Below are 23697 nucleotides of genomic sequence, written 5' to 3'. Positions count from 1 at the left end.
CTCTGAAGAACCAGGGCCAGAGGGAAACGGCTATGGTTTAAGCACTCGCCTTGCCTGCAAACTAGCCTGGTTTGGTCCCCAGCACCACATGCTCCCCCAAGCACCACCAAGGGTCATTCCTGAGCACAGAGCCAGGAGTCACCCCTCAGCATCACTGGGTATGGCCCAACGTCCCCCCGAAAGATGAACTGGAGAGACCCTTCAGGGTCAGGACCCTTGTCCCCTGTCTTCCGAGCCTGGTTTTATCTCTAGCACCACTTGGAGCGAGCCCTGAGCACAGAACAGGGAGCCCGGGGGGGGGGGGTCAGCTGGCTGTGGCCCCAAACCAAAACATTAAACGAAACCAAAGCCTTTCAAGATGAAGCCTTCTGGGACTGGGGAGATGGCTCCCTGCGGGAGACCTGGGTTTGACCCCTCCCACCAGCATGGCCCCGGGGTTCCAGAGACAGTTGGGCGTGGCCCCCTGAGCCTCACCAGGTATAGAGACCCCCCCTTCCCCCCCTCCCACCCCACCCTGAGAAAGCCAAGTCTCCAGCCAACGATATAGCTGCGGGCACAAGCCCCTGAGTTCTGCCCCCGGCACCAAGCAGGGGTGGTGCTGGTGGCCCGAGAGACCATGGGGCTGTCAGGCCTGTCCTGCAGGGGGAGCACTGTTGGGAGAGCACTCCCAAGCCATGCTCAGCACTGCAGGGTATGGCCCCTGGGAGAAAGGATCTAAAATCAGCCCCAGCAGATGGGACAAAATGATCTCGAGTGGTTTGGTCCACGGGTCAGAGTCCCCGCCCTTGTCCATTGCCCCACAGTGATGTCCACGGGCTGGAGCAATAGCACAGTGGGTAGGGCGTTTGCCTTGCATGCGGCCGACCCAGGTTCGATTCCCAGCATCCCATAGGGTCCCCTGAGCACCGCCAGGGGTAATTCCTGAGTGCAGAGCCAGGAGTAACCCCTGAGCATCGCCGGGTGTGACCCAAAAAGAAAAAAAAAAAAACAACGATGTCTACTGCCCCATAGCCTGTGCTGTCTCTGACCTTTGTGTGTGTGTGTGTGTGTGTGTTTGCTTTTTGGGTAACACCCGGCGATGCTCAGGGGTTACTCCTGGCTCATGCACTCAGAAATTACTCCTGGCTTGCTCAGGGGACCCTATGGGATGCTGGGGATCAAACCCGGGTCAGCCGCGTGCAAGGCAAACGCCCTACCCGCTGTGCTATCACTCCAGCCCCTCAAAGGTCATTTCTAAGCCTCCACTCAGGCTCCTTCCCCAGTGTGAGTTCCCCGGAACCCAGGCGCTGACTACCTCATTAGAAACCAGGGCTGGACCCCACAGCCAGAAAGTTTGTTCAGTTGCTCTGCACGCTGGGGGCGGAGGGGATGGGCCCTGGGCGCGGCAGAGCAGCGGATGGCTGGTGTAGGCGGCTTTGTAACAGAAGCTTCGTGTGTTTGCGAGTTTGCAGGGAGAGTTCCAGGAGGGGCCGCGCCCTCTGCATTCCTCCTGGGGTGCCCTGCAGTCACTCACAGAGATAACCCGGTTCCCACGCCCGCCCCGCTGAGCCCGGATTTGTCTGATGAGGCACAGACGGCTCCAGGGGGCTGGGAGGCAGCCGAGCCGCTGGCCGGGGGCACGTGAGGTCCCACGGGAAGCAGATGTCTTCCCCTCCCCACGCCAGAGCCTCCAGGCCCCATGAGAGCCAGAGACACCTGCTTCCGGCCAGGAACTCCCGGGGGACCCTTCCTTCCGACTTCTCCACCCGAGTCGTAAAATCTAACGGTGCTGGGACACACAGCGGAGGTTTGCTCTGCCCTGGAGAGCCAGAGGTGAGTGTAAGGGACAAGACCGTGTTTAGGGAAGGAGAGAGCTGCGAGGTACAAGGGGGCAGGGGCACAGGGCCGGGGGTGCCGGGTCAGGGGTGCAGGGACAGGGATGCAGCGGAGACAGAGGTACAGGGATGGATTGTGGGTGCAGACCCTCAGCCAGCCCCTCTGCACCCAGCAAGTGCCCCTAAAGACACCAGGCTGGGGGACAGAGCGATAGCACAGTGGGTAGGGCATTTGCCTTGCACACGGCCAACCTGGGTTCGACCCCCGAAATCCAATATGGTCTCCCCAGCACCACAGGAGTAATTCCTGAGTGCAGAGCCAGGAGTAACCCTTGGGCATCACTGGGTGTGACCCTAAAAGCAAAAAAATAAAATAAATTAAAAAAAAAATAAAGACACCAGGCTGGCTCCACCTCTACTTCCAGAGGACAGAGCTATGCCCAGGGAAAAGACAGGGGCTGTGCTCTATCCTGAAGCCAGGTTTCAGCTGTCTGGGCTCACAGCCTGTGGTCAGGGGGCTGGCTTGGGGGCAGGTCACACGACGTCTCCAGGATTGGGGTCACCGGCCCTGCGTGCGCCATGGTCTACCTTCAGCCTGGGTTCCTGTGTCTCTTGGTTGTACACCAGACCATTTTCCAAGATCTTTGTTCCGCTCATCTTCTTTTTTAGAACTTTGAATGAGAACAAACAGCACCAGGAGCGGGGCAGTGGGTTCGTGGGGGAACACGTCTTACAAGTGTGAAGTCCTGGATTTGAGCCCCAGCACTGCACTGCCACCCCTAATACCGGCATTGCGGGGGGGAGGGGGTGCTGGAGGTCCCTGAGCACCAGCTGGCATGTGCCCAGAAGCTGGGGAAGAGGGCTGGAGCTATAGCACAGAGATAGCACGTGGCCGGCCTGGGTTCGATTCCCTGCATCCCATATGGTCCCCCAAGCACCACCAGGAGTAATTCCTGAGTGCAGAGCCAGGGGTAACCCCTGAGCTTCACCGGGTGTGACCCAAAAAGAAAAATAAAACAGTTGGGGAAGAAAAGAAAATTATAAAAAAAAACAGCCAAGATTGAAGTTTTTTCATTTTGTGTCACACCTGGTGATGCTCAGGGCTTACTCCTGGCTCTGCAGTCAGGAATCACTCCTGGCAGTGCTCAGGGGACCATACAAGAAGCCAGGGATCAAACCCTGGTCACTGATGGCAAGGCCAGTGCCCTAACCACTGTACTATCTCCACAGCCCCTCAACATTGAACTTAACAACGTTGTTCTGAGACCCAGTTTCATGAGCTGTCATTTGACTTCAAGGTGCCGATTCCAAGAACCCGCTGATGGTGTCAGGTGAGACTTGTTCTGTCTGTGTTTATCGACTCTATTTGGGGGAGGGTTCAGGGGGAACACTGAGTGTGTGATGTGGGGGGCACAGGCTGGGGCCAGCCGCATCAAGGTCAGCCCCTGCATCCCTTTCCTGACTCTTTGACCTTGAAAGAGATCGATTTTTCAGCGACGGGGCCCCAGAGGGAAAGAGTCAACCTGTTTGAGTGTGTTGCCACCAAAGTGTTGCCAAGGTCAGCTGGTTCTGCTCTAGGACCTCAGTCTCTGACCTGAGGGCCTCCAACGGATTGCACGAGGACCCCACATTAGGGAGGGTCACCCACTTCCCGTGGAGTCGCTGACCGTCCCCAGATACCTCTCAACAAGGCCTTCATGCAGGGACACGTCCGTCCTCGCCTGTGGTGCCCAGCGCTGGCGCTGGCGTCTTGTGCTGGAGAGATTTGCTCTGTGTTCGATCCCGAACACAGCATGGCCCCTGAGCACCAGCAGGCACTGCATCACTGGACCTGAGCATGAAACTGCCCCGCCCAGGTGAGGGTCCCTGGGAGTGCTCGGGGGGCCTTAGCATGGGAGCCCCTTCCTCATACCCTTGGGAACTGTGGCTGGACCACTTCTGGTGCTTAGCTCCCCGGCTCTGGGTCCGAGTCCCTGCACCTGGGGCTGAGTTGCGTCTGGCTGGCAGGGAATTCTGGGCTTCATCTGCCAGCTGAGTGCGGGCATCATGGCCTGCCATGCCCAGATGGTGCCTTCTCAGTGCTGAGACATGAGATCCCGGGGTGGCATGGAGGAGTGGGTGATCGGAAGGGGCACGTGACCGCCCCAGTGTTCGGTCATACACGCACAGTCACACCTGCCTGTGCTAAGGGACATGTGACTTCAAGCCCCCCACCCCGTATGTGTCCAGGTCCATCCACAGCAGCCCTCCCCCCATGCAGGGAGGTCAGCTCAGCCCGGGGGTCCTCAGCTTCAACTTCCCAACACACGGGAGCACCCCCCTTCCCTGGCCTCTGCTCCCTGAGTTCTGCCCCCTAACCCCCCGCCACCCACACACTGGAAATTGCTAGAACCTATTTGGGGCAGGGAAGAAGAACTCCGAGAACCCCTTGGGGATGCTGAGAAATAAAGGCCCCTCATCTGGAGAGGTGCGGCTACTTAGGGGCTCCCAAGTCTGACGATAACTGTGACCCCAAATGCTCCGGTTTACTGGGCCCTGTGGGGGTCTCTGAGGCCCAGTCGGGCCCCCCTGGCTGCTGCCAGGACTAGTAGATACCCCTGGGGTGCCAACAACCAGCTACTTCCTCATTCTGCCCCTGCCCCAGACACGAGGTGTGTGTGTAGGGGGGGTAGGGGGGCTGGCAGCCAAGGGCAGGGCACAGCAGATGAAAGAGTGAAAGTAAACACCGAAATACCCCTGGAGATTGGCATCGGGCTGGGCGCGTGTGTGTCTGGTGATGTCTGGGACTCAGCAGGCCGCCGGCGCCTTTGAACTACAGAGATGGAGACTGCGGCGGGGACCAACCCAGGACAGGTGTGGAGTGAAGAGGTCGCCAGCCCACAGGGCGTGAAGGTCTGATCCTGGGAATATGGTTCGGCTCTGAACAAAGGCTCAGACTTGGGGCTGGAGCAACGGTGAGGAGGGCACTTGCCTTGCACCCGGGTTCCATCCCTGGCAACCCCTATGGTGCCCCAAGCCCCCTACCCCCTGGCCATGAATGATCCCTGAGTGCTGAGTGCAGAGTCACGGACACTCAGTAAACCCTGAGCATCGCTGGGTACAGCCTCCAACCAAGAAAAAAACAAACAAAAGATGATGCCCAGAGCTGGAGTTGGAGAAGGACACTGCATGTATACACACACACACACATGCCTGTACACACCTGGGGGCGGCACAGTGCCTCGCCTCCCGCCCTCCAATTTTATTGCCAAATCGTGGCACTTTTTTTTTTCTTTTTGAGTCGCACCTGGCGATGCTCAGGGCTTACTCCTGGCTCATACACTCAGGAATTACTCCTGGTGGTGCTCGGGGGGACCATATGGGATGCTGGGAATCGAACCCGGGTTGGCCACGTGCAAGGCCAACGCCTACCCACTGTGCTATCGCGCCAGTTCCAGATCGCGACACTTTTTGATGATTTCAGAATCTTGATGCCAACCAGAACTAGGCCGAAGGACTAGGGTGGGAATCTGGGGGCTCAGGGGCCCTCCTAGCCTCCAGGCTCCTGTGGGGTCCTGCCCTTCCACCCCGCCTTGCTCACTGGTTGCTGGATCTGGAGGGAGAAAGGAGATCAGGCCCGGAGGCCAGCACAGGACACCCACAGAGCCCTGTCAGGCAGCGCTGAGCTGGCCTGGTGGTGACAAGCTGGACAGAGACCCGAGCTGGGCTCTGGCTGGAACTGCAGAGACACCCTCAGTGCCACTCAGAGGCCGCAGCTGCGCCTCCGGGCCGCCAGCGGGCCTGTCTGGCTCGGCCACGCGTGTGGTCAGCCGGGCTCTGCGGTGGGCTTAGCCGCCGCTCTCGCCCCATTTTCCCCTCAGGAAGGGAAGTGGCTACGCCACATCACAGGGGCCGTGTCCAGACAGCTTGAGCGGAGGGCAACGGGGGGTCATTTCAAAGCCTCCTTTGTGCTTTGCTCAGCCCTGGACCGAGGGCCACGGTCTGCCTGTGCTAGAGGCAGACAGAACTCGAGACAAGATCAAGGTCACTCAGCAGAGCGGCGAGCACGGGCCATAGGCAGCGGCTGGAAGCTGAGGCCCGCATCCCCGGCTTTGCTTGTGAGAGAGGGGTGCGGTGTCCCCGGCCATCACGGGCCCTTCTCCTGCCCTTTCAAGTCATCAGCGTTTCTGTGCCCGGGATGCTGGAGAGATGCAGGAAGGGGCTGTGTTTGGAGCACAGCAGCTAAGCAGCTATTTGCTTACTGACGTCAGGGGCTGTGGCCAGGCTACGTGTGAATTCTCGTGGGGGTCCCCACCTTCACCCTGACACTCAGCAGGGCTGTCACTTGCCCAAGGTCATTCTCCTGGGAGGAAGTGGGACAAGGAGCCTACATCCTCAGTCGGAGAAGAGAAATGATTGTGGGCTGGCAAACAGAGCAAAAGGTTGGAGCATGTGCTTGGCCTGTGGGTATCAGGCCTGAGTCCTGGCACTGTAGGGACCCCCTCAAACACCTCTGGGTATGACCTTGGAGCACCGAGCTGGGAGTAGCCCCTGAGCACTGCAGGACACGACTCCAAAACAAACGAGAAATATATGCTGACCAGGGGCCAGAGAGCTAAAACAGCAGGTGAGGTGCTTGCCTGGCACGTGACTGACCCAGGCTTTATCCCTGCCACCCTATGTCGTCTTCCAAGCTCCATCAAGAGTGATCCCTGAGCACAGAGCCTGGAGTAAGCCCTGAGCACTGTCAAGTGTGACCCAAAACAAAAAAGAAATGGGAAAGAAAGGAAAAACTGTGAGTACTTGGGGAGTGTTTGCATACCCAGATGCACAGGACGCTCGGGCCCGAGGCTGAGCAGGAAGCCCAGGGCGGGTGCCCGGGGCCTGATGGATGAAGCCCTTCGAGACTGTTTGCTCCATTGTTGGTGTTTGATTTTTCCCTAAACTCCAGGCTCAGGATGGCGACAGCCAGACTCACTAGCCACTTCCTGTCCTGTTCCTCATTTCGGACAATGAGCGACCAGACAGGCCAATAGTGACGTGACCTGCAGGGACACAGCAAGGGAGCTGGGACGCTACACACTTTGGAAGATGGGCTCGAATTTGGTGTCAAGGTGAAACACAGGCCAGGGAGGGGACCGCGGGGCTGCTGGTCGTGTTTTACATGTGAGAGCCTGGGGTTTGGTCCCCAGCCCCAAGTGACACCCACACTCAGCACCTCTGGGGATGAGCCCAAGCACCACACAGGGAGTAACAGCCAACCAGATGGGGCTTGAAAGCTGGTGAGACCCAAACACACACACATACACACAGAACACACACACATACAGACATACAGACATACACACACATACACACATATAAACACACACATACACACAAACATACACACATACACACATGCACACACATACACACATATATACATACACACATACATACCTACGGACATACACACATATAAACACATACACACATATGCACATACACACATGCACACACATACACACATACACACACATACACACATACACACACACACTTAAATATCTACCTGCTGCTACATGGTTCCACTCAGCATTTAATCTAAGTCAGTTCAGAAATGATTTCCTGGGTGAATGAATGACTGTTTTCTGCACGTCAGTTTCTTGGCTGATGACGGATACAGAGGGAACCCTCGGCCCAGACAGAGGTAGCAGTGAGCAACTTAGACTTGAGAAACTTAAACTTGAATTTCAAAAAAAAAGCCACCGACACTAGTTCCCCAAAGCCTCAGGGAATGCGCTTTGCGGGAGAAGGTTCCTCCACGCGTGCTCCCAGAGTCTGGACTGGGACTGCCAAGGAGACACACCCACTTCACTCTTCCTCTCTCCTCCCTCAGGTCCCGCAGGCTGCGGTCACTGTGTGGGCTGCGGGGACAGTGCACGAAGCCCAGACTTGTGCGGCTCTGGTCTGACGCGCCCTCCCGCTGGTTCTCTGGTTCGTGCTCAGCTCTCCCGAGACCAGCCACAGGGAGGAAGTGATGCAGCCAGACTCTGCTCAGGCCCAGCTTCTGCACTGCAGTGATGCCTTTCGACTAAGCTCTTCGTCTCCATCACCTCACTGGCCCGGGGCTCCCCTCACAGCCCAGCAACAGACCCACTGCCCCTGCAAAACCCCCTTAGGATCAGGGAGAAACTGGGTCTAAGATCTTGGCGGGCAGTTATATGAGTTCCCGCCAGAAACAAGAACAAGGACACTGATGACCCCGTGGGGACAGTTGCCCTGAGTGACCAGAAATGAAAGCTGCGGTTTCCCCAAGGAGAGTTCCTCTTCTGGTATGAAGTGTGATGGCGGGGGAGGGGAGCGGGCTGGAGGCAGTGGACATTGTTGGGGCGCACAGTCTGAGGGGTGCCAGGGATGCCCAGGTATACCTGTCCTGCCCCAGGCATCTGCCAGTTCAGGGACAGGCACATGGCAGAGTCCATATCAACATTTCTCCTGTCTTCTTCTGTGAACAGCTGAGTTCTACAGGGTGTCTGTCTTTGTCTCTGTCTCTGTGTCTCTGTCTGTCTCTGTCTCTCTGTGTCTCTGTCTCTCTCTCTCTCTCTTGCTGCTTCTCTTTCTTCTCTTTCTGTATGTAACAAAATTTAACACACGCCATCCTCTAGAAAAAAAAAAAAACCCTGGGACCAGAGAGAAAGCACAGTGGGTAGGGTGTTTGCCTGGCCACTGGGCAACGCGGAGTTTGATCCCCAGCTCCCAGTGTGGTCCTCGAGCATCAGGAATGATCCCTGACACAGAGCCTGGAGTAAGCTCTGAGCATTGCCAGATGTGGTTCAAAATGAAACAAACAAAAATTCTTTCTCCATTTGCTTTCTCTTTCACAGGTAACTGCAGTTCTGGTGCCCTAACCCTTGCACTACCTCTCTGGCCCCTATGTTTTCTTTTGTGCTGGGGCCACACCTGGCTTACTCCTGGCTCTCCGGGATCACTTTGGTGGGCTCAGGGGGCCATATGGGGTGCTGGGGATTGAAGCCAGGCAGGCTGATTGTGAATTCACAAACTGGGGGGGGGGTGCGACACGTGTGCGTTCTTTGGTGGCTGAGAGCCGCCTCCCCAGGCCTCCCCAGCAGAGGAACCAAGATTTGGGGGACCACAGTCTGTTGGTGAAAATGGCCCGTTTCATGCAGAGCTGCTAGCATCCTTATAGAACATCTGAGGAGAGTTGAGGCATAGGACTGCACGTAGGTGTGATTGATCATTTACAGAGGTAAAACATTTCAGTAGAGGCAATTCTCTTGGAGAGATTAACTCAAGGAGACACTCTGTTTCCCAGGGATATCTATATTGCTTCTCTCCTTTCCTTAAATTGTACATATTAAACAATTAAGTTTCGGGCCCTCCCGTTGATCATCGATTTGCTCGAGCGGGCCCAGTAACGTCTCCATTGGAGACTTTGTTGTTACTGTGTCTGGCATATCAAGTTTCGGGCTGGAGCGATAGCACAGCGGGTAGGACGTTTGCCTTGCACGCAGCCAACATGACCGACCCAGGTTCGATTCCCAGCATCCCATATGGTCCCCCGAGCACCGCCAGGAGCAATTCCTGAGTGCATGAGCCAGGAGTAACCCCTGAGCATCGCCGGGTGTGACCCAAAAAGCAAAAAAAAAAAAAAAACCCAAAAAATTAAGTTTACCTCTTATTAATACTTGGAGTTATTTGGATAAACACAGTAAAAGATATAGATTCAAACGTAGTTCTTTGGGCTCTGAGAGCAAGCATGTCTTTTACCATAAATCCCAAACTCAGTCCTCAGGCCAGTTCATGGGGGTCCTGCCTCTGAAGTCATAACAGCTTGCATCCAGACCATGCATTTATGCTATTCTGATTGTTCCATTTTGATGCCGGGGTAGCGTCACCACTTGCCCCGTGTCCATCCCAGTCCCACGGCAGGACCTCCCTTTTGGGGTGTTAGGAACTACAGCAATCAAAGCCTGAGTCGGTAATTATGACCAATGGCCAGGAATAGATATATTTCAGAGTCCATCAACTACCAAATATTAGAAGCATAGCATTAATGGTCTTTCTGTGTTTAAGCAAGAACAGCGCTCTATTGTAAAATATGAAAAGGTTATAGGGGGAATAGAAACGCAGGTAATTCACTACAGACACAAAATCCAGAGTTACCAGAAAGTTATGGCTTATCAGTAACCAAGGCTGACTCGGGGAATTGTGACAATGAGGGGTAAAACACAAAGGAAAGGTTAAAGATAAACTCGGGGCATTAGGGATGCTCCCAAGAACAGGCAGGTAAACTTCACTGGGAGGAAGAAAAGGCAGAATTCATTGATGAAGCCAAAAACACTTAGACTTAATATCCAACAGTTGATTGCAAGGCAAGTGCCCTGCCTGCTGTACTATCTCTCCAGCCGCCAATACTTGTCTTTTGTTGTTTTGGGTTTTTTTTTGGGGGGGGGCCACACCCAGTGATGTTCAGTGATTACTCCTGGCTCTGTGCTCAGGTATCACTCTTGACAGTGTCTGAGGGACCGTATGGGATGCTGGGGATTGAACCCAGGTCAACCACGTGCAAGGCAAATGCCCTACCTGCTGTACTATCACTCTAGCCTCCCAATACTTGCTTTTCTCCTCTGACTTCTTTTGCTTGCATAATCCCCCTCCAACTTCTATTTTTCTACAAATAGCAAGATTTCCTCTTTTTTTTTTAAACAGTGAAACAGTGCTCTCTTTCCAATCACTCATTGATGTACTTTGGTTGTTTCGTATCATAGTAACTAAGTAATACTTCAAAAAACACAGAACTGAATAATTTTTTTTTTTGGTAAGGCAAGAGAGTTTTTATCAAAACTTATTTAGAAAGATGTGATGAGAGAGAAAGGGAGAAGTGTGTGTTCAGGAGAGAACACAGGGTTCTCCAGAGTGGAGATAGTTCAGCCGAGAAGCAGAGATGAGCAAGGAGATATATGTTCAAGGGAGAACGGGCTTGAAGAGAGAGCATAGATAAAATTTTTTGAGTTATGGTTTCATGTTCTATTTCCTGAGTTTCCAGCTAGATTTTTTCTAAAGCTCTCTGATGCACTGACTCAAGTATTCTCCAACCAATCGGCCTCTTGTGTATCTGTAATATCTTTTTTTATTCTTTTTGGGTCACACCTGGCGATGCACAGGGGTTACTTCTGGCTCTGCACTCAGGAATTACCCCTGGCGGTGCTCAAAGGACCATATGGGATGCTGGGAATTAAACCCGGGTCGGCCGCGTGCAAGGCAAACGCCCTACCCGCTGTGCTATCGCTCCAGCCCCTGTAATATCTGTTTTTTATTTTATTTTTTCTCATTTTGACACACTGGCTAACTCAGGACTTCCCTGGTTCTGCGCTCAGGGACCACTCATGGAGGTGTTCGGGGAACCATAGGTTGGTGCTGTGCATTGAACTGGGGCTGGCAGCATGCAAAGAAAGCAAGCGCCCTGCCCACTGGATTATCTCTCTGGCCCCCTGAGCCCATCTCTTATCTAGGCCTTCTGAGTCCCTGCGGTCCTTGCAGGGCCTGGATTATACAATCTGCAGAGACTCCTCCCTCCCCCACCTGACCCCTTTGATCCCACCCTGCAGATCTGATCAAGCCTGCCTGTCCTCCTTGGCCTGCCAGGAGCGGGAATTTCCGCACCTCTGCCTTACAAAAATCTTCCACCTCGCGGTTCCCCAAGCAGTTTTCCATGCACCGCGCTCCTGGGCACGCCGTTGCTCTACTCAGCTTGCACTAGGTCTGTCTTCTCCAAGATAGGGCAAGAGCCATGCATAAAGTCTCTCCTCCCACTATTTTTTTTTTTAATAGGGCAGAGCTCTTGGGGGAAGAGCGGGCGGGCGTCATGTGATGTCAGGGGTGAGACATGCTAAGCATGTGCTCCACCGCTCGGCCGATCTCCCTCTGCACAAGCGTCAGAAGCGTTTCCTCTTCGACCACAAATTGGGTTTATTTGTCGTCACCAGGATCTGGCGAGGTGGGTATTTGTAAATGTCCCCCCACTGGAACGCAAACGAGAGAGGGGACCCCGAGAGTTAGCACACCAGAACGCTCCGCCCAGCTCCCCTGGCTTCAAAAGACTGTGTCCTGTACGACAATCCCCCACCCCGACCCCTCCACCCGACCGGGGTCCTTCCGGAGCCGCGGAACCGGACTGCAACAGCGGGCGGGCTCCCCGGGGCTGGCGCGAGCGGACGCCGTCGCCTAGCAACCAGGGCGCGGTCAGGTGGTGCGCGGCACGTGACCCGCCTCCGAGCCGGGATTGGCGCGGCGGCGGCGGTGGGCGGGGCCCGGCCGGGCAAGTTTGTTTCCCGGGTGCGGAGCTGCGGCTGCGGCGCGCAGGTGCTCTCGGCCGGGGTCGGGATGGAGCTGCCCACCGTGAACCTGAAGGTGGCCGCGGGCGGCGGGGCGGGCGCGGGGCGGGGCCCGAGAGTGGGGGGCGAGAGGGAGGGCTGCGGGGGGAGGGGATCGTGCGGAGGGAGCTGGCGCACAGGTGGGCCCCGGAGGGAGAAGGGCCCGGGACAGCCCCGCGGGGCCCGCACGCAGCCCCCTGCAGCCCGCGGCCCTCCCACCCCGACGCCCGCAGTTCGGGGGGAAAAGAGGAAGGCGCGGGGCGGGGCCGCCGAGGGCCTGGGGGGAGACGGGGGGGTTGCTGGAGGCGGCCCCCACCCCCTGCAGGGGCTGGACCTTCCCCCGCCCCGGCTGCCCGCAGCGGCCTGCAGCCTTTGCAGGGTTTGCAAAGACAGTGATGAAATGCAGATGTTTCCAGACGGGTGGGTGTCCCGGGGTTGATCAATCCCGCGTGCGTGTTTCTCAAGAAACCCGGACTCCGATGGAAGTTACTTTACAGCAGAAAACTCCGGCTTTGTGGCCTAGGAAAAGACTCCAGAGGGGCGGCCTGGCGCGTCTTGGGGGTCCCAGGTCTCATCTCCCGCCTGTGCCCAGCCCCTTTGCTTGCCCAGGGAGGGGCCCTTTAGCCCCTGTCGGTGTTTGTTGAACTGAACCCTTGCAGGGCCATCTCTGAGAGTCCCTAGTAATGACCTTTTCCTGATGAGTGACAGAGCACGGAGTGTTCTTGGTGTCTTTACAGTCAAGGACCCCAGGATAGAGAATTGCAAAAAACAACCCCTGCTCCTTAGATTACTAGACAGGATCTGGCCACATGCGGGACAAATTTCCCCTTAAGCATGCTTGAATGAACCTCCCAGAAGCTTCTGGTTATCAGCTCCCAGGAAAGACAGGCTGGACCAGCAACTCGGATTAAACTTTGAGCCTAGAAAAAAAAAAAAATTGACAGCCGGGGATGATTCTTGTTGGTGTCTACACTCTGTTCCGAGGCAGGGCAGGTTTCATGCCTGCTGTTTCTCTCAGGCATTCGCCCAAAATAATTGAGAAGAGCAAATCAGGTGAGGGCCAGAGGGGGTGGAAATCCCCCTTTTTGTTGGTATTTGAAGGCCACACTTGACCATGCTTCAGGACTTACTCCTGGCTCTGTGCTCAGGGGTCACTCTTGGCGGTGCTCTGGACATCCTAAGTAGTGCCAGGGGTTGAGCTGGGATCAGCTGGGTGCAAGGCAAGCACCTGGACCCCTGTACTCTTTCTCCGACCCAGAAGCCTTAATTCTTTGGGGTGGGGGGCGGATCTGTGGTGTGCCACAGATAATGGTCCCGCATGTGGTCATTACTTATCACCCACACCTTTGGAGAGAGCTGAGACTTATTTTATAGATGAGCCAACGCCAAGATCAGTGCAGTTGCCAAGGTTCCATTTGGGATTAAGTGGCAGAACTTGGAGTTGAGCCCATGGGATGGCGAAGTTCAGAACTGTCTCCTTTGGTGGCTGGCATGGACTGGTTATGCCAAGACAGTCTCTGTCCCACAGGCTGGTTCTGAGCCTTGTGGCCGGTTCTATGGGCTTTTTAGAAGGAGACCCCCATGGCTCCATCTATTTTTTTTTTCCTGCTTTTTGGGTCACACCGTTACTCCTGGCTCTGCACTCAGGAATTACTCCCGGCGGTGCTCAGGGGACCATATGGCATGCTGGGAATCGAACCCGGGTTGGTCGCGTGCGAGGCAAACGCCCTACTCGTTGTGCTATCGCTCCAGCCCCCGTCTAGCATATTAACTGCCACCAGCCAAAGACAAGAAAAGGTGAAGCTCTAAAGGCCAGGTCTTTGGGTAACATGCAGGACGTCCATTTGACTTTTTTTTTAATTTGTTTATTTTTTATTTTTTGCTTTTTGAGTCACCCCCGGTGATGCACAGGGGTTACTCCTGGCTTTGCACTCAGGAAACACTCTTGGCAGTGCTCAAGGGGCCATTTGGGTTGCCAAGGGACCATTTAGGCCGCCAGGATCGAACCCAGGTCAGCCACGTGCAAGGCAGATGCCTTACCCACCCGCTGACTATCGCTCCACCTCCAGCACATCCATTTGAATTTAGACTTAAGTTGAATGATTAACTTCTGTGTGTGTGTGTGTGTGTGTGTGTGTACTTGACCCAGTTCTAATCTTGCCACATTGGGTGCCTCCAGCGCCACCAGGCGTCTCCTGAACACAGATCCAGAGCAGCACCCTCCAGGTGTGGCCCCCAAAGAAAGGAAGTTCCTTAAGAAGAGTTTGAGGGTGCCTAAGCGATATTACAGCGGGTAGGGTGTTTGTTTTGCACACGGCCGACCTGGGTTCAATCCCTGGCATCCCATATGGGCCCCCAAGTACCATCAGGAGTAATTCCTGAGTGCAGAGCCAAGTAACCCCTGAACATCGCTGGGTGTGACCCAAAAAGCAAAAAAAAAAAAGAAGAAGAAGAAGAAGAAGACGGAAAAAAAAAAAGCAAACTCAGGACTCCCACGTCCCTTGTACACAGCTGACATGGGTTTGATCTCTGGCCCCTGGTATGGTCTGAGCAACCACCTAAAGTGATCCCTGAGCACAGAGCCAGAAGTAAGCCCTGAGCACTATTGGGTGTGGCCCCAAACCAGAACAGAAGCATGTGTCGCTGAGCCACATGCCCTGACTGCTTTTTCTCCCCTGTACGTAGTATCTCGGACTTGTGGGGTGCATGCCCGAGGGTTGCCGGTTTGTGGGTGAAGCACATGCGCTGTGTCCCCATGCTGTGAAATCTGAGCTTGACGCCTTGTGGGGCGCCCTGTTCTGAGACGGAGCCCGTGGGAGCTGGCAGGATGGCACCCCTGTGGGCCTGTGCCCCCTCTGCTCCCTCATCCTGGCCCTTGCTCCTTCCCCAGGATTAGGGTGCCAGCGTGCAAATTGAACCGTGCAAAAAACCCAGCTCTGACCTGAAGGGGAAGCCCAGCCACACCCCAATAGGCAGGGACTGGAGTTGGCTCCTTGGGGTCTTAGAGAAGGGGAGGAGGGTCCTGAGGGCACTGCAGCGTTGGGGTGAAGAATTCCAGAACAGGGCCAGAGAGACGGCACAGTGGGTAGGACACTCGCCCTGCATGTGGCCAGCCGACCCCAGTTCTAATCCCCTTGCCACGTACGGTGCCCCCAGCGTCACCCACCAGGCATCTCCTGAGCACAGAGCCAGGAGCAGCACCCCGAGGTGTGGCCCCCAAAGAAAGGAAGTTTTTTAAGAAGAGCTTGAGGGGTCCAGGGTGATAGTACAGCGGGCGTTTGCTTTGCACACGGCTAACCCCGGTTCAATCCCATAGGGTCCCCCGAGCACTTCCAGGAGTAATTCCTGAGTGCAGAGCCAGGAGGGACCCCTGAGCATCTCTGGGTGTGACCCAAAAAGCAAAAAAGGAAAAAAAAAGAAGTGCTTGAGATGTTGGGGCCAGAGAGACCCCAACAGGCTGAACAGGACCTGCGCCCAGTCCCCTGAGTGTCCACTGGGTGTGCCCCCAGAAAAAGAACGCAGGAATGATTGTATGTCCCCGAGTTCTCGTGCAGCCCATGGAGCGGCCGTCCTTGTCCCATGGCTGCTGGGAGCTGGGTCAGCTCCTGGGGTCCCCTTCCTGCTCCCCCTAAACCGCTCCTAAAGGGTCTTCCGCCCCAGGGAGTACACAGGTGACCCCAAGTCAGCTTTAATTCCTGACTACCAGTGTCCTCTGCAAAAAGGGTACAACTAGAGGCCGGAGAGAGAGTGCAGTGGGTAGGGCATGTGCCTCAGACACTGACTGACTTCCCTTCCTGGAACCACGTACAGCCCCCCCAAGCCCCGTACAGCCCCCCAAGCCCCGCCAGGAGTGATCCCTGAGCACCTCCCCGTGTGGTCCCCAGACCAAAACCAAACGGAAAAAAAGCGGATGAGAGAACTTGGGTGGAGCTTTCGTATTTGGTTGGGGTCACACCCAGTGGTGCTGGGGGGCACCTGGCCCTGCAGCAGGCCCTGAGGATGGGCCCAGCTGGGCTGACATGGGTACCAGGAGCATCTTCCCTGAGCATCTTCCCCGGGCGCATCTTTGGGGGGGGGGGGCAAGTGAGCCCCTCCAGTCTCTGCCGTTTGGGCTTTGTTTTGGCAGCTATACCCAGCAGTGCTGGGGAGGGTGGAGGGACTGTTTGGGCTGCTGCAGGCCAGGCAAGCGCCTAACCCTCTTTCTGGCCCCAATAGGTGGTTTTATGTTTTAGGATTTCGAGGGGGTTTTGGGGTCATACCGGCGATGCTCAGGAGTCTGCTCAGGGATCATATGCCCGGCTCCTGGGGTTCCCGGGGATGGATGCCTGCCCTGCTGTCCTGTCCCACCGGAGCTGGACCGCACCTGGCGTTGCTTGGGCCTCTCCCATCTGGGTCTGCCCCCTGGGTGTGTGGAGGGTCTTGGGGGTCGCCTTTGCAGGAGTCGGGGCTCTCAGGCCTAGTAAACCCTGTCACGGTGCCTAAGACCAGTTCGCTCCTTTCCCCTCTCCTGTGGGCAGTTACTGGGCCTCACCTCCCTGTGACCAGGACCAAACAGGGTTAATCCTCTGCCTAAGGGCACCCCCCCTGCGTAGGATCCCAGCCCGCCCCTCCTTCCTCTCTCCCCTCCCCGGGATCCCAGCCCCTCCCTTCTTTTCTCTTCCGTTTCCGGGATCCTAGCCCACCCCCCTCCCACCCCCCACAGCACTGGAGAATGTGGTCCCTGGGGCTGGCCGAGCCTGGGGCAGAGGAGCTGAGTCACCCCTGTCCCCGGGGGCTCCCGGAAGGCTGGGCTGGCCTGACTTAGGCTAGTTGCTCTTTTTGTTTTGGGGGCCACACCCCTCATTCCTCAGGGCTTATTCCTGTGGCTGCTGTTCTTATTCTGCTCAGGGGTCACTCCTGCTGGAACTCGACCTTATGGGGTGCTGGGGAGCTGGGGATCAAACCTGGGTTGGCCCTGCCCTCTGTACCTTCACCCAGCGGGTTCCTTCCCCCCAGGCTGGGGAGGAGCAGTCTGGAGAGAGGGGGGGGGCTGGCCCCTGTCCCTGGGACTCCCCCCCCAACAGTATTTCCAAGTTTTCCTTTTTGCTCCCCCAAAGACAAGGCCTCATCTAGGCCCCGAGCAGGCGCAGCCTCTGTATATGGGCCTCTGTCCGGTTCCAGAAACGTGGTGACCTCACAGGTCACTGAGCAAAGGCCTCAGGCTCCCCATGACACCTGACTTCCGCGCCTTCTGCAAGGGGCCTGGGAGAGGGGGTCAGCAGAGGGAGGGGCAGGGCTCACTTTCTGGGGGGGCAGTGGGGACTCGAGCCAGCCCGCTGTGCTGGTGACAGCAGAACGGGTGTGGCCAGGCGCGTGCCCTTGGCAGGTCCTGTCAGAACTGGCCTTGGGTCCTGCGGGAGGGGGGTGCTGGGTGTGAGCCCCACTTAAGGGCCCCGGAGGGCCACAGGGAGCAGCTGCCTCAGCATGGGGGGCTGTGGCCCCCAAACAGAGATCAAGATCAGAATTTGCCCCAGCTTTTCCCCACTTCTACTTCAGCCCGGGCTGGCCTTTCAGTTTCCAGAATGTTCTCTGTGTCCCCCATGAGCCCCCTCGCTCACTGCCTGGCTTCACTGTATCCTCGGGGAGAGTCTTCCCTGGGTGGAAGCAGGTTCCTCTCCTCTTACCCTGGCGGAGGGGCGTCAGAGTGGGGGTCTTGCTACGCCCCCTTCTAGTCTGGTTTCCGGTCCAGAGAGAGTTCTGGGGGCCAGCGCCCCTGGGCGATCCCAGGGTGGCCCCGAGCGGTTGTGGCCGGAAGTGTTTGCTGAGCTTCTGCGGAGTGGAACCCTGGGGTGCAGCCACCTCACGCCCCACACACACCCCCCCCCACACACACACACACACCCACAGCCCCACACAGCGCCCAGGGACAGGCTGCGGTTCACCGGCCGGCCCTCGCAGCAGGTGTGTGTGTGCCCAGGCCTCTTGCTGTCCCCTCAGCACAGTGGCCGCCTCTGAGCGCTCACCCGCCTCTGTCTTGTGTCGCAGGCCATCCTCCTGGTTCACTGGCTGCTGACGGTCTGGTGAGTGGCTTCAGGGGGCTCGGGGCCCGGGGGGTGGGGGGCTCAGGGCCTGCCCATCTCCTGGGATCTGGGGACCACCAGTGTCCAGCCCACATCTGGGATGAAATGCAGGTGTCCGTACCAAGGCAGTGGCCGCGGGACAGCAGCAGCCCACACCCCAGGAACTGGGGCTGGGGGTGACACAGGCTCTCGCAGAGGCCTCCCAGGAGAGGAGCGTCCAGGTCAGTGCTGGCCGCCAGGCTGGACCACGGCTCGGCTGCCCCCCCATGGGATGCCCCGAGCACCTTAGAGCTCAGCCTGACTCTGTGTCCCCCAAAGCTGCTGCCTCTGGGCGGTGTGAAGTGGGGGGCTGGAAGGGGGGTAACAGCATCAGTGTGGGGTCCCCCTGCCCTGGCCGCTATGGGGGAGCTCTGACCGGGGAGGGTCCACTTCATTTTTTTCTTTTCTTTTTGGTGGGCTGGAGCGATAGCACAGCAGTAGGGCATTTGCCTTGCGTGAAGCCAGCCTGGCCGAGCTGGGTTTGATTCCTCTGCCCTTCTCGGAAAGCCCGGCAAGCTACCGAGAGTATCTCGCCCGCATGGCAAAGCCTGGCAAGCTCCCCGTGATGTATTTCGATATGCCAAACACAGTAGCAATGAGTCTCACAATGGAGACGTTACTGGGCCCGCTCGAGCAAATTGATGAACAACGGGAGGACAGTGTTTGTTTTGTTTTTGTTTTTTTGGTGGGGGGTGTTTGGGTCCATACCCCACCAACTGTGCTCAGGGCTTACTCCTGGCTCTGCACTTGGGAATTACCCCTGCTGGGCTTGGGGGACCCTATGGGATGCCAGGAATCAAACCCGGGTCGGCCACAGGCAAGGCAAGTGCCCTCTTCCTTTTTCACGGAGCCAGGGATCAGCCCAGACCTCTCCCCCCAGACCCCCCTGCAAGTACATGCGTGCCCACTGAGCCACACTGCCTGGGGCCTGTCTGATTTCATCTGGGTCGGGAGAGTTCCCTGCCCAACCAAGCCTGACGCCACTGAGCTGCCCGTAAGTTCTGTAGACTTTGAAATATGCCTGCCGACAGGCCTGGGGGAGATAGTCAGAGCAGGCCTCCTGAACCCGACTGGCCAGGGTTCAAATCTCAGCCCGGCATAATCCCAACCCAGACTAGCTGTGTGACCTTGGGCAGACTGCTGGGCCCCTCTGTGCCTCGTTCCTCTTCTGTAAAGATCAGTGGCCCCCTCCACCAGAATTGTTAATACAAACTCATATAAACTAGTTAAAGCTGTCCCAGGCGCTGTTGTTACCTTGAATTTTCCTTGGGTTGACAAGCAGACCAACGAGTAACATCCCTCGGGAAGCAGACAGGGTGGGCGGGCACCGGGCTCTGTGGTAGGCAGAAGAGGTGGCACTGCACTGCCTCGCTCAGACCGGAGTCCGTGAGCATTTGGGCAGGGACAGGGACGGTGGCCGGGTCACAGCGGGAGCCCTGAGTCTGGTCCGTGGAGAGAGGAGGCAGCAGGGAGGGCAGGCCTTGCGTCAGGCACTCGAGTTCAGTCCCCGCACCAGACACGTCCCCTGAATGCCAGGAGTGGACCCTGAGCACAGAGCCAGGAGTATCCCGAGCACCACCCAGGTGGGTCATTCCAGGGGGCCCAGAGAACCTGAGTGGAGGGTTGGCGTCTCTGCTGAACTTCACCAGCTGCTACTGGGGCGTGCCCTGCAGGGGACAAGAGGGGAGTGAAGGTTCCCCCAGAGGCTGGAGATTTGACCCAGAGGGACCTGGCTGGGTTTGGGCTCTGTTTGGGGAAGAACAGGAGGAAAGAACAAAGTTTCTGGTCTCTCCCTAAGGACCTTGGATGCCCAGGCGGGTGCTGGTGGGCTCCCTGGGGGAGGTGGGCTCCCAGGGGTGGCCCCCGGCTGACCGCCTTCTTGTCTCTTCCCTCAGGGGCTGCATTGTGTTCTCCGGCCCCTACCCGTGGGCCAACTTCACGGTCCTGGCCCTGGGCGTGTGGGCCACGGCCCAGCGGGACTCCGTGGACGCCATAAGCATGGTGAGGGTCGGGCGGCCACGGGAACTGGCTCCAGGCACGGAGCCCGCAGACCCCTCTCCTGGCCCTCGACTCTGCTGCCTGCAGCCGGACAATCCGTGGAGCCCCAAGTCTGCCCACTCTGTCCCCCAAGGAGAGCGTGGGGGGACCCCAGGTTGGGCACCCCGAGGGGGTAGAGGGGTGAGGCCATGCTGCGTCCCCCCACCCCCAGTTCTGCATCTCCCATCCCTGCGCCACCCACAGGGCAGCTGACCATCACACCTGCCTCGGTGGCCACGTGAAGCCACACTGGAACTTCTGGTCTGGGGGCCCGGGGCGGGCTGGGGTCTCAGTGCCGGCCCCTCTCACTCCCCCTCACCCCTGCAGTTCCTGGGCGGGCTGGTGGCCACCATCTTCCTAGACATCATCCACATCAGCATCTTCTACCCGCTGGCCAACCTGACGGACACGGGCCGCTTCAGCGCGGGCATGGCCATCCTCAGCCTGCTCCTGAAGCCGCTGTCCTGCTGCCTCGTCTACCATATGTACCGGGAGCGCGGCGGGCAGCACCTGCTGGACACGGGTGAGGCCCGGGGCCCGAGGGCAGCCCTGACCTCTAGGGCCAGCTTCTCCCCTACCACCAGAGGGGCCTTGGAGGAGGGGGTGCTGGCCGGGACCCGCTGACCACCCCGCCCTAGCCGTGCCCTCAACCTGTCCACTCCGGGGGAGCTGGACTCTGTCCTGGGAGCCCTCTGGCTCCCGAGGAGAGTGGCCGGGACCCCCTGGGGAGGGGGACACACGCTTCCCCCCCACTTCTGCGGCCCAGAGGTCAGGGGCCACATCCCAGCCTAGGGTGACCCCCAGGACACACGCTGGGGACAGCGGAGCCAGCCCTGCCCAAGTCCGCAGCTGGGCAGCTCTGGGCCTGGGCGTGGGGGGGGGGAAATGGGGGGGAGCCCCAGGACCCAGGGTACCCAGTGGGCTGCTCTGGGGTACCAGGCCCCCTCCGGGGGGGTGGTTCTCTGCCTCTCACCCGTTCCTCTGTGCGTCCCCCCAGGGCTCCTGGGCCCCTCGCAGGACCGAAGCACCTACCAGAGAATCGATGCGCCTGAGTCCCCCCCACACCCCTTCGCAGGCCAGGAGGGCGCGGGTCACACCCCGCAGGGCTACTGACACGCCCGCCACGCCAGTCAGAGACTCTGCGGAAGAGGCTGTGCCCGTGGCCTCCCCGTGCCTTGATCATCGCTTGCGGGTGCTCCTGACTTCGGACCTCACAGGACCGTGACACCCCCTTCTTGTTGGGGCTGGCCTCAGTCCTGCCCTGGGGACACGCTAGTCCCTCTCCAGGGTGTCACACTGCTCCCAGGATGGGCGTCTGCCCGCTTACTGGACTGGTGCCTGGAGCACGTCCCTGGGAGTGGCTGGCCCGGGGGGCTTGGGGCACAGCTCTTGTGCTACTTCTGCTGCTGGGGTCCCAGGGGCCGGTAGCGGGCAGCACAGGGTTCCCCCGTGTTCCCAGCACCCCTCGGAGACATGTCGTGGCATTAAAGTTGAGGGTTCGGAGCGGGGCTGAGTGTGAGCCGTGTTTGTCACATGCTGTGGGGTCCCCGGGGCGGGGTGAGGACCCACCCTGGGAGCTAGTGACCCCCTGGGCCTCTCCCCGGAGGGGCCCTGCCCTGTCCTGGCTCCTTCCTAGCCTCGTGTCTCTGGAAAAGAGGCAGTTGCCCAGAGGGGAGAGTACACACGTGCCCGGGCCGTCACCCCAAACACATCCGGGTCCATCCTGGAGCTGCTGCCCGGGCCCTGGGAGTGTGGGGTCCCATGGGGCAGACCCAGGCCCTCTGCCAGGGGGGAACAGCTGAGAGAAGGCCAAGTGCACTGTCCCCCTTCGTCCCATTTTGCGTCTGTCCAGGTGCCTGAGGGTCCATCCAGGGACAGGACCTGGGGCTACCCTGGAGGTGACCAGAGCCCCCTGAATCAAGTATCCCTCTGCCCCACTGGTCACTCTCTGTACCAGCAGATGTGCCAGTGGTGTCAGGCTCTCAGGCTGATGCTGGCCCCACGCCCGTGCCCACAGCGCCACCTCGCGGCACTGTGCCAGCCGCTGCCACCACCGGCTCAGCGAGGTCCTGCAGCCTCGACCCCGGGCCCAGCGGGCAGCCAGGTCCATCTAAGGAGGAGCTGGGATGGGCGTCTGCGGGCATGGAGCTAAGGCAGGGGTCATTTCAGAGGCGCCCCCCAGAGTGGTGCCCTCTGAGCGCCCTCGCCTGCTGGCACCGGGCAGGCGGCTTCTCCTGCCCATCTGCTGCCAGATGTTCTCATTCGGAGGTTGTTTGGGGGCTGCTTGGGCCACACCTGGTGGTGCTCAGGACATACCCCTGGCTCTGCACTCAGAAAGTCACTCCTGGTGGTTCTTGGGGTCACTCCTGGCGGTGCTTAAGAGACCCTGGGTGGTGCCCGGAGTTCAAGCTAGAGTCAGACGCCAGGCAAGGGACGCTCCTTACCTCTGTACTCTGTACACATTTTATTTTTTACTTTGTTTTTGGTTTGGGGTCACATCCGGCGGTGCTTAGGACTTACTCCTGGTTCTGCACTCAGGGATCACTCCTGGTGGGGCTCGGGGGAGCCTCTGGGTGCCAGTATCATACCTGGGTCAGTCGGGGGCACAGCCAGCGCCCTCCCCACTGTCTCTCTGGCACGCTCTTTTTTTTTTTTCTTTTTGGGTCACACCTGGCGATGCACAGGGGTTACTCCTGGCTCTGCACTCAGGAATTACTCCTGGCGGTGCTCAAGGCACCATATGGGATGCTGGAAATTGAACCTGGGTCTGCCGCGTGCAAGGCAAACGCCCTACCCACTGTGCTACTGCTCCAGTCCCCTGGGACCTATTTTTATTTTTATTTATTTATTTTATTTTTATTAGTGAAACACCATGAGGTACAGTTGTAGACTTACAAATTTTTGTGCTTGGGTTTCAGTTATACAATGATCGAATACCCATCCCTCCACCAGTGCCCATTCTCCACCAGCACGGATCCCAGTATCCCTCCCCCCCCTTCCCCATCCCACCCTGCCTCTGTGGCAGGGCATTCCCTTTTGTTCTCTCTCTCCTTTTGGGTGCTGTGGATTGCAAAAGAGGCATTGAGTGGCAATCATGTTCGGTCTATAGTCTGCTTTCTGCATGCATCTCCCATACTGGGCGGATCCTCCCAAAACCCTTTATTTGGTGCTCCCTTCTCTATCTTAGCTGCCTGGGATGCATTTTTAAAAGATGCATCTGTGTTTCATTGTTTGTTTGGGGGCCATACTGGGCAGTTCTCAGAGCCTGCTCCTGGCCCAATGGCATCGGGAACCAAACCAGGGTCTCATACCGCGTGTGCTCCAGTCCTTTGGATCATCTCCCCTGGAATCAGCACTTTTTGTTTGGTTTTGTTTTGGGGACCACGACCG

General features: G+C 57.9%; 2 protein-coding genes across 2 annotated transcripts in view; one reads left to right on the top strand and one right to left on the bottom strand.

Moving 5' to 3' along the window:
• KIAA2013 (KIAA2013 ortholog) overlaps positions 1-23697 on the bottom strand; it is a 285226-nt gene that overhangs the window by 154934 nt on the left and 106595 nt on the right. The gene's annotated exons all lie outside the window — the stretch shown is intronic.
• On the top strand, positions 12115-21673 carry AGTRAP (angiotensin II receptor associated protein). Its single transcript, XM_056110951.1, has 5 exons — positions 12115-12209; positions 18197-18231; positions 20166-20271; positions 20635-20830; positions 21305-21673. Exons 1-5 carry the CDS (start codon positions 12183-12185, stop codon positions 21418-21420), a joined length of 480 nt encoding a protein of 159 aa, XP_055966926.1. The 5' UTR covers positions 12115-12182; the 3' UTR covers positions 21421-21673.

The sequence above is a fragment of the Sorex fumeus genome, unplaced genomic scaffold (genome assembly GCF_029834395.1).
Source record: "Sorex fumeus unplaced genomic scaffold, SorFum_2.1 ptg000011l, whole genome shotgun sequence".
Classification (NCBI taxonomy): domain Eukaryota; kingdom Metazoa; phylum Chordata; class Mammalia; order Eulipotyphla; family Soricidae; genus Sorex; species Sorex fumeus.
The sequence above is the reverse complement of the archived record's forward strand: the minus strand, read 5'-3'. Positions and strand labels throughout refer to the sequence as shown.

What these genes read in the sequence shown, in the direction of transcription:
- AGTRAP (XM_056110951.1), top strand. Translation starts at nt 12,183, where the DNA reads ATGGAGCTGCCCACCGTGAACCTGAAG. An exon ending in TGCCCACCGTGAACCTGAAG is followed by an intron (nt 12,210 to 18,196) that starts GTGGCCGCGGGC and finishes CTTGTGTCGCAG; the next exon opens with GCCATCCTCCTGGTTCACTG. An exon ending in CACTGGCTGCTGACGGTCTG is followed by an intron (nt 18,232 to 20,165) that starts GTGAGTGGCTTC and finishes CTCTTCCCTCAG; the next exon opens with GGGCTGCATTGTGTTCTCCG.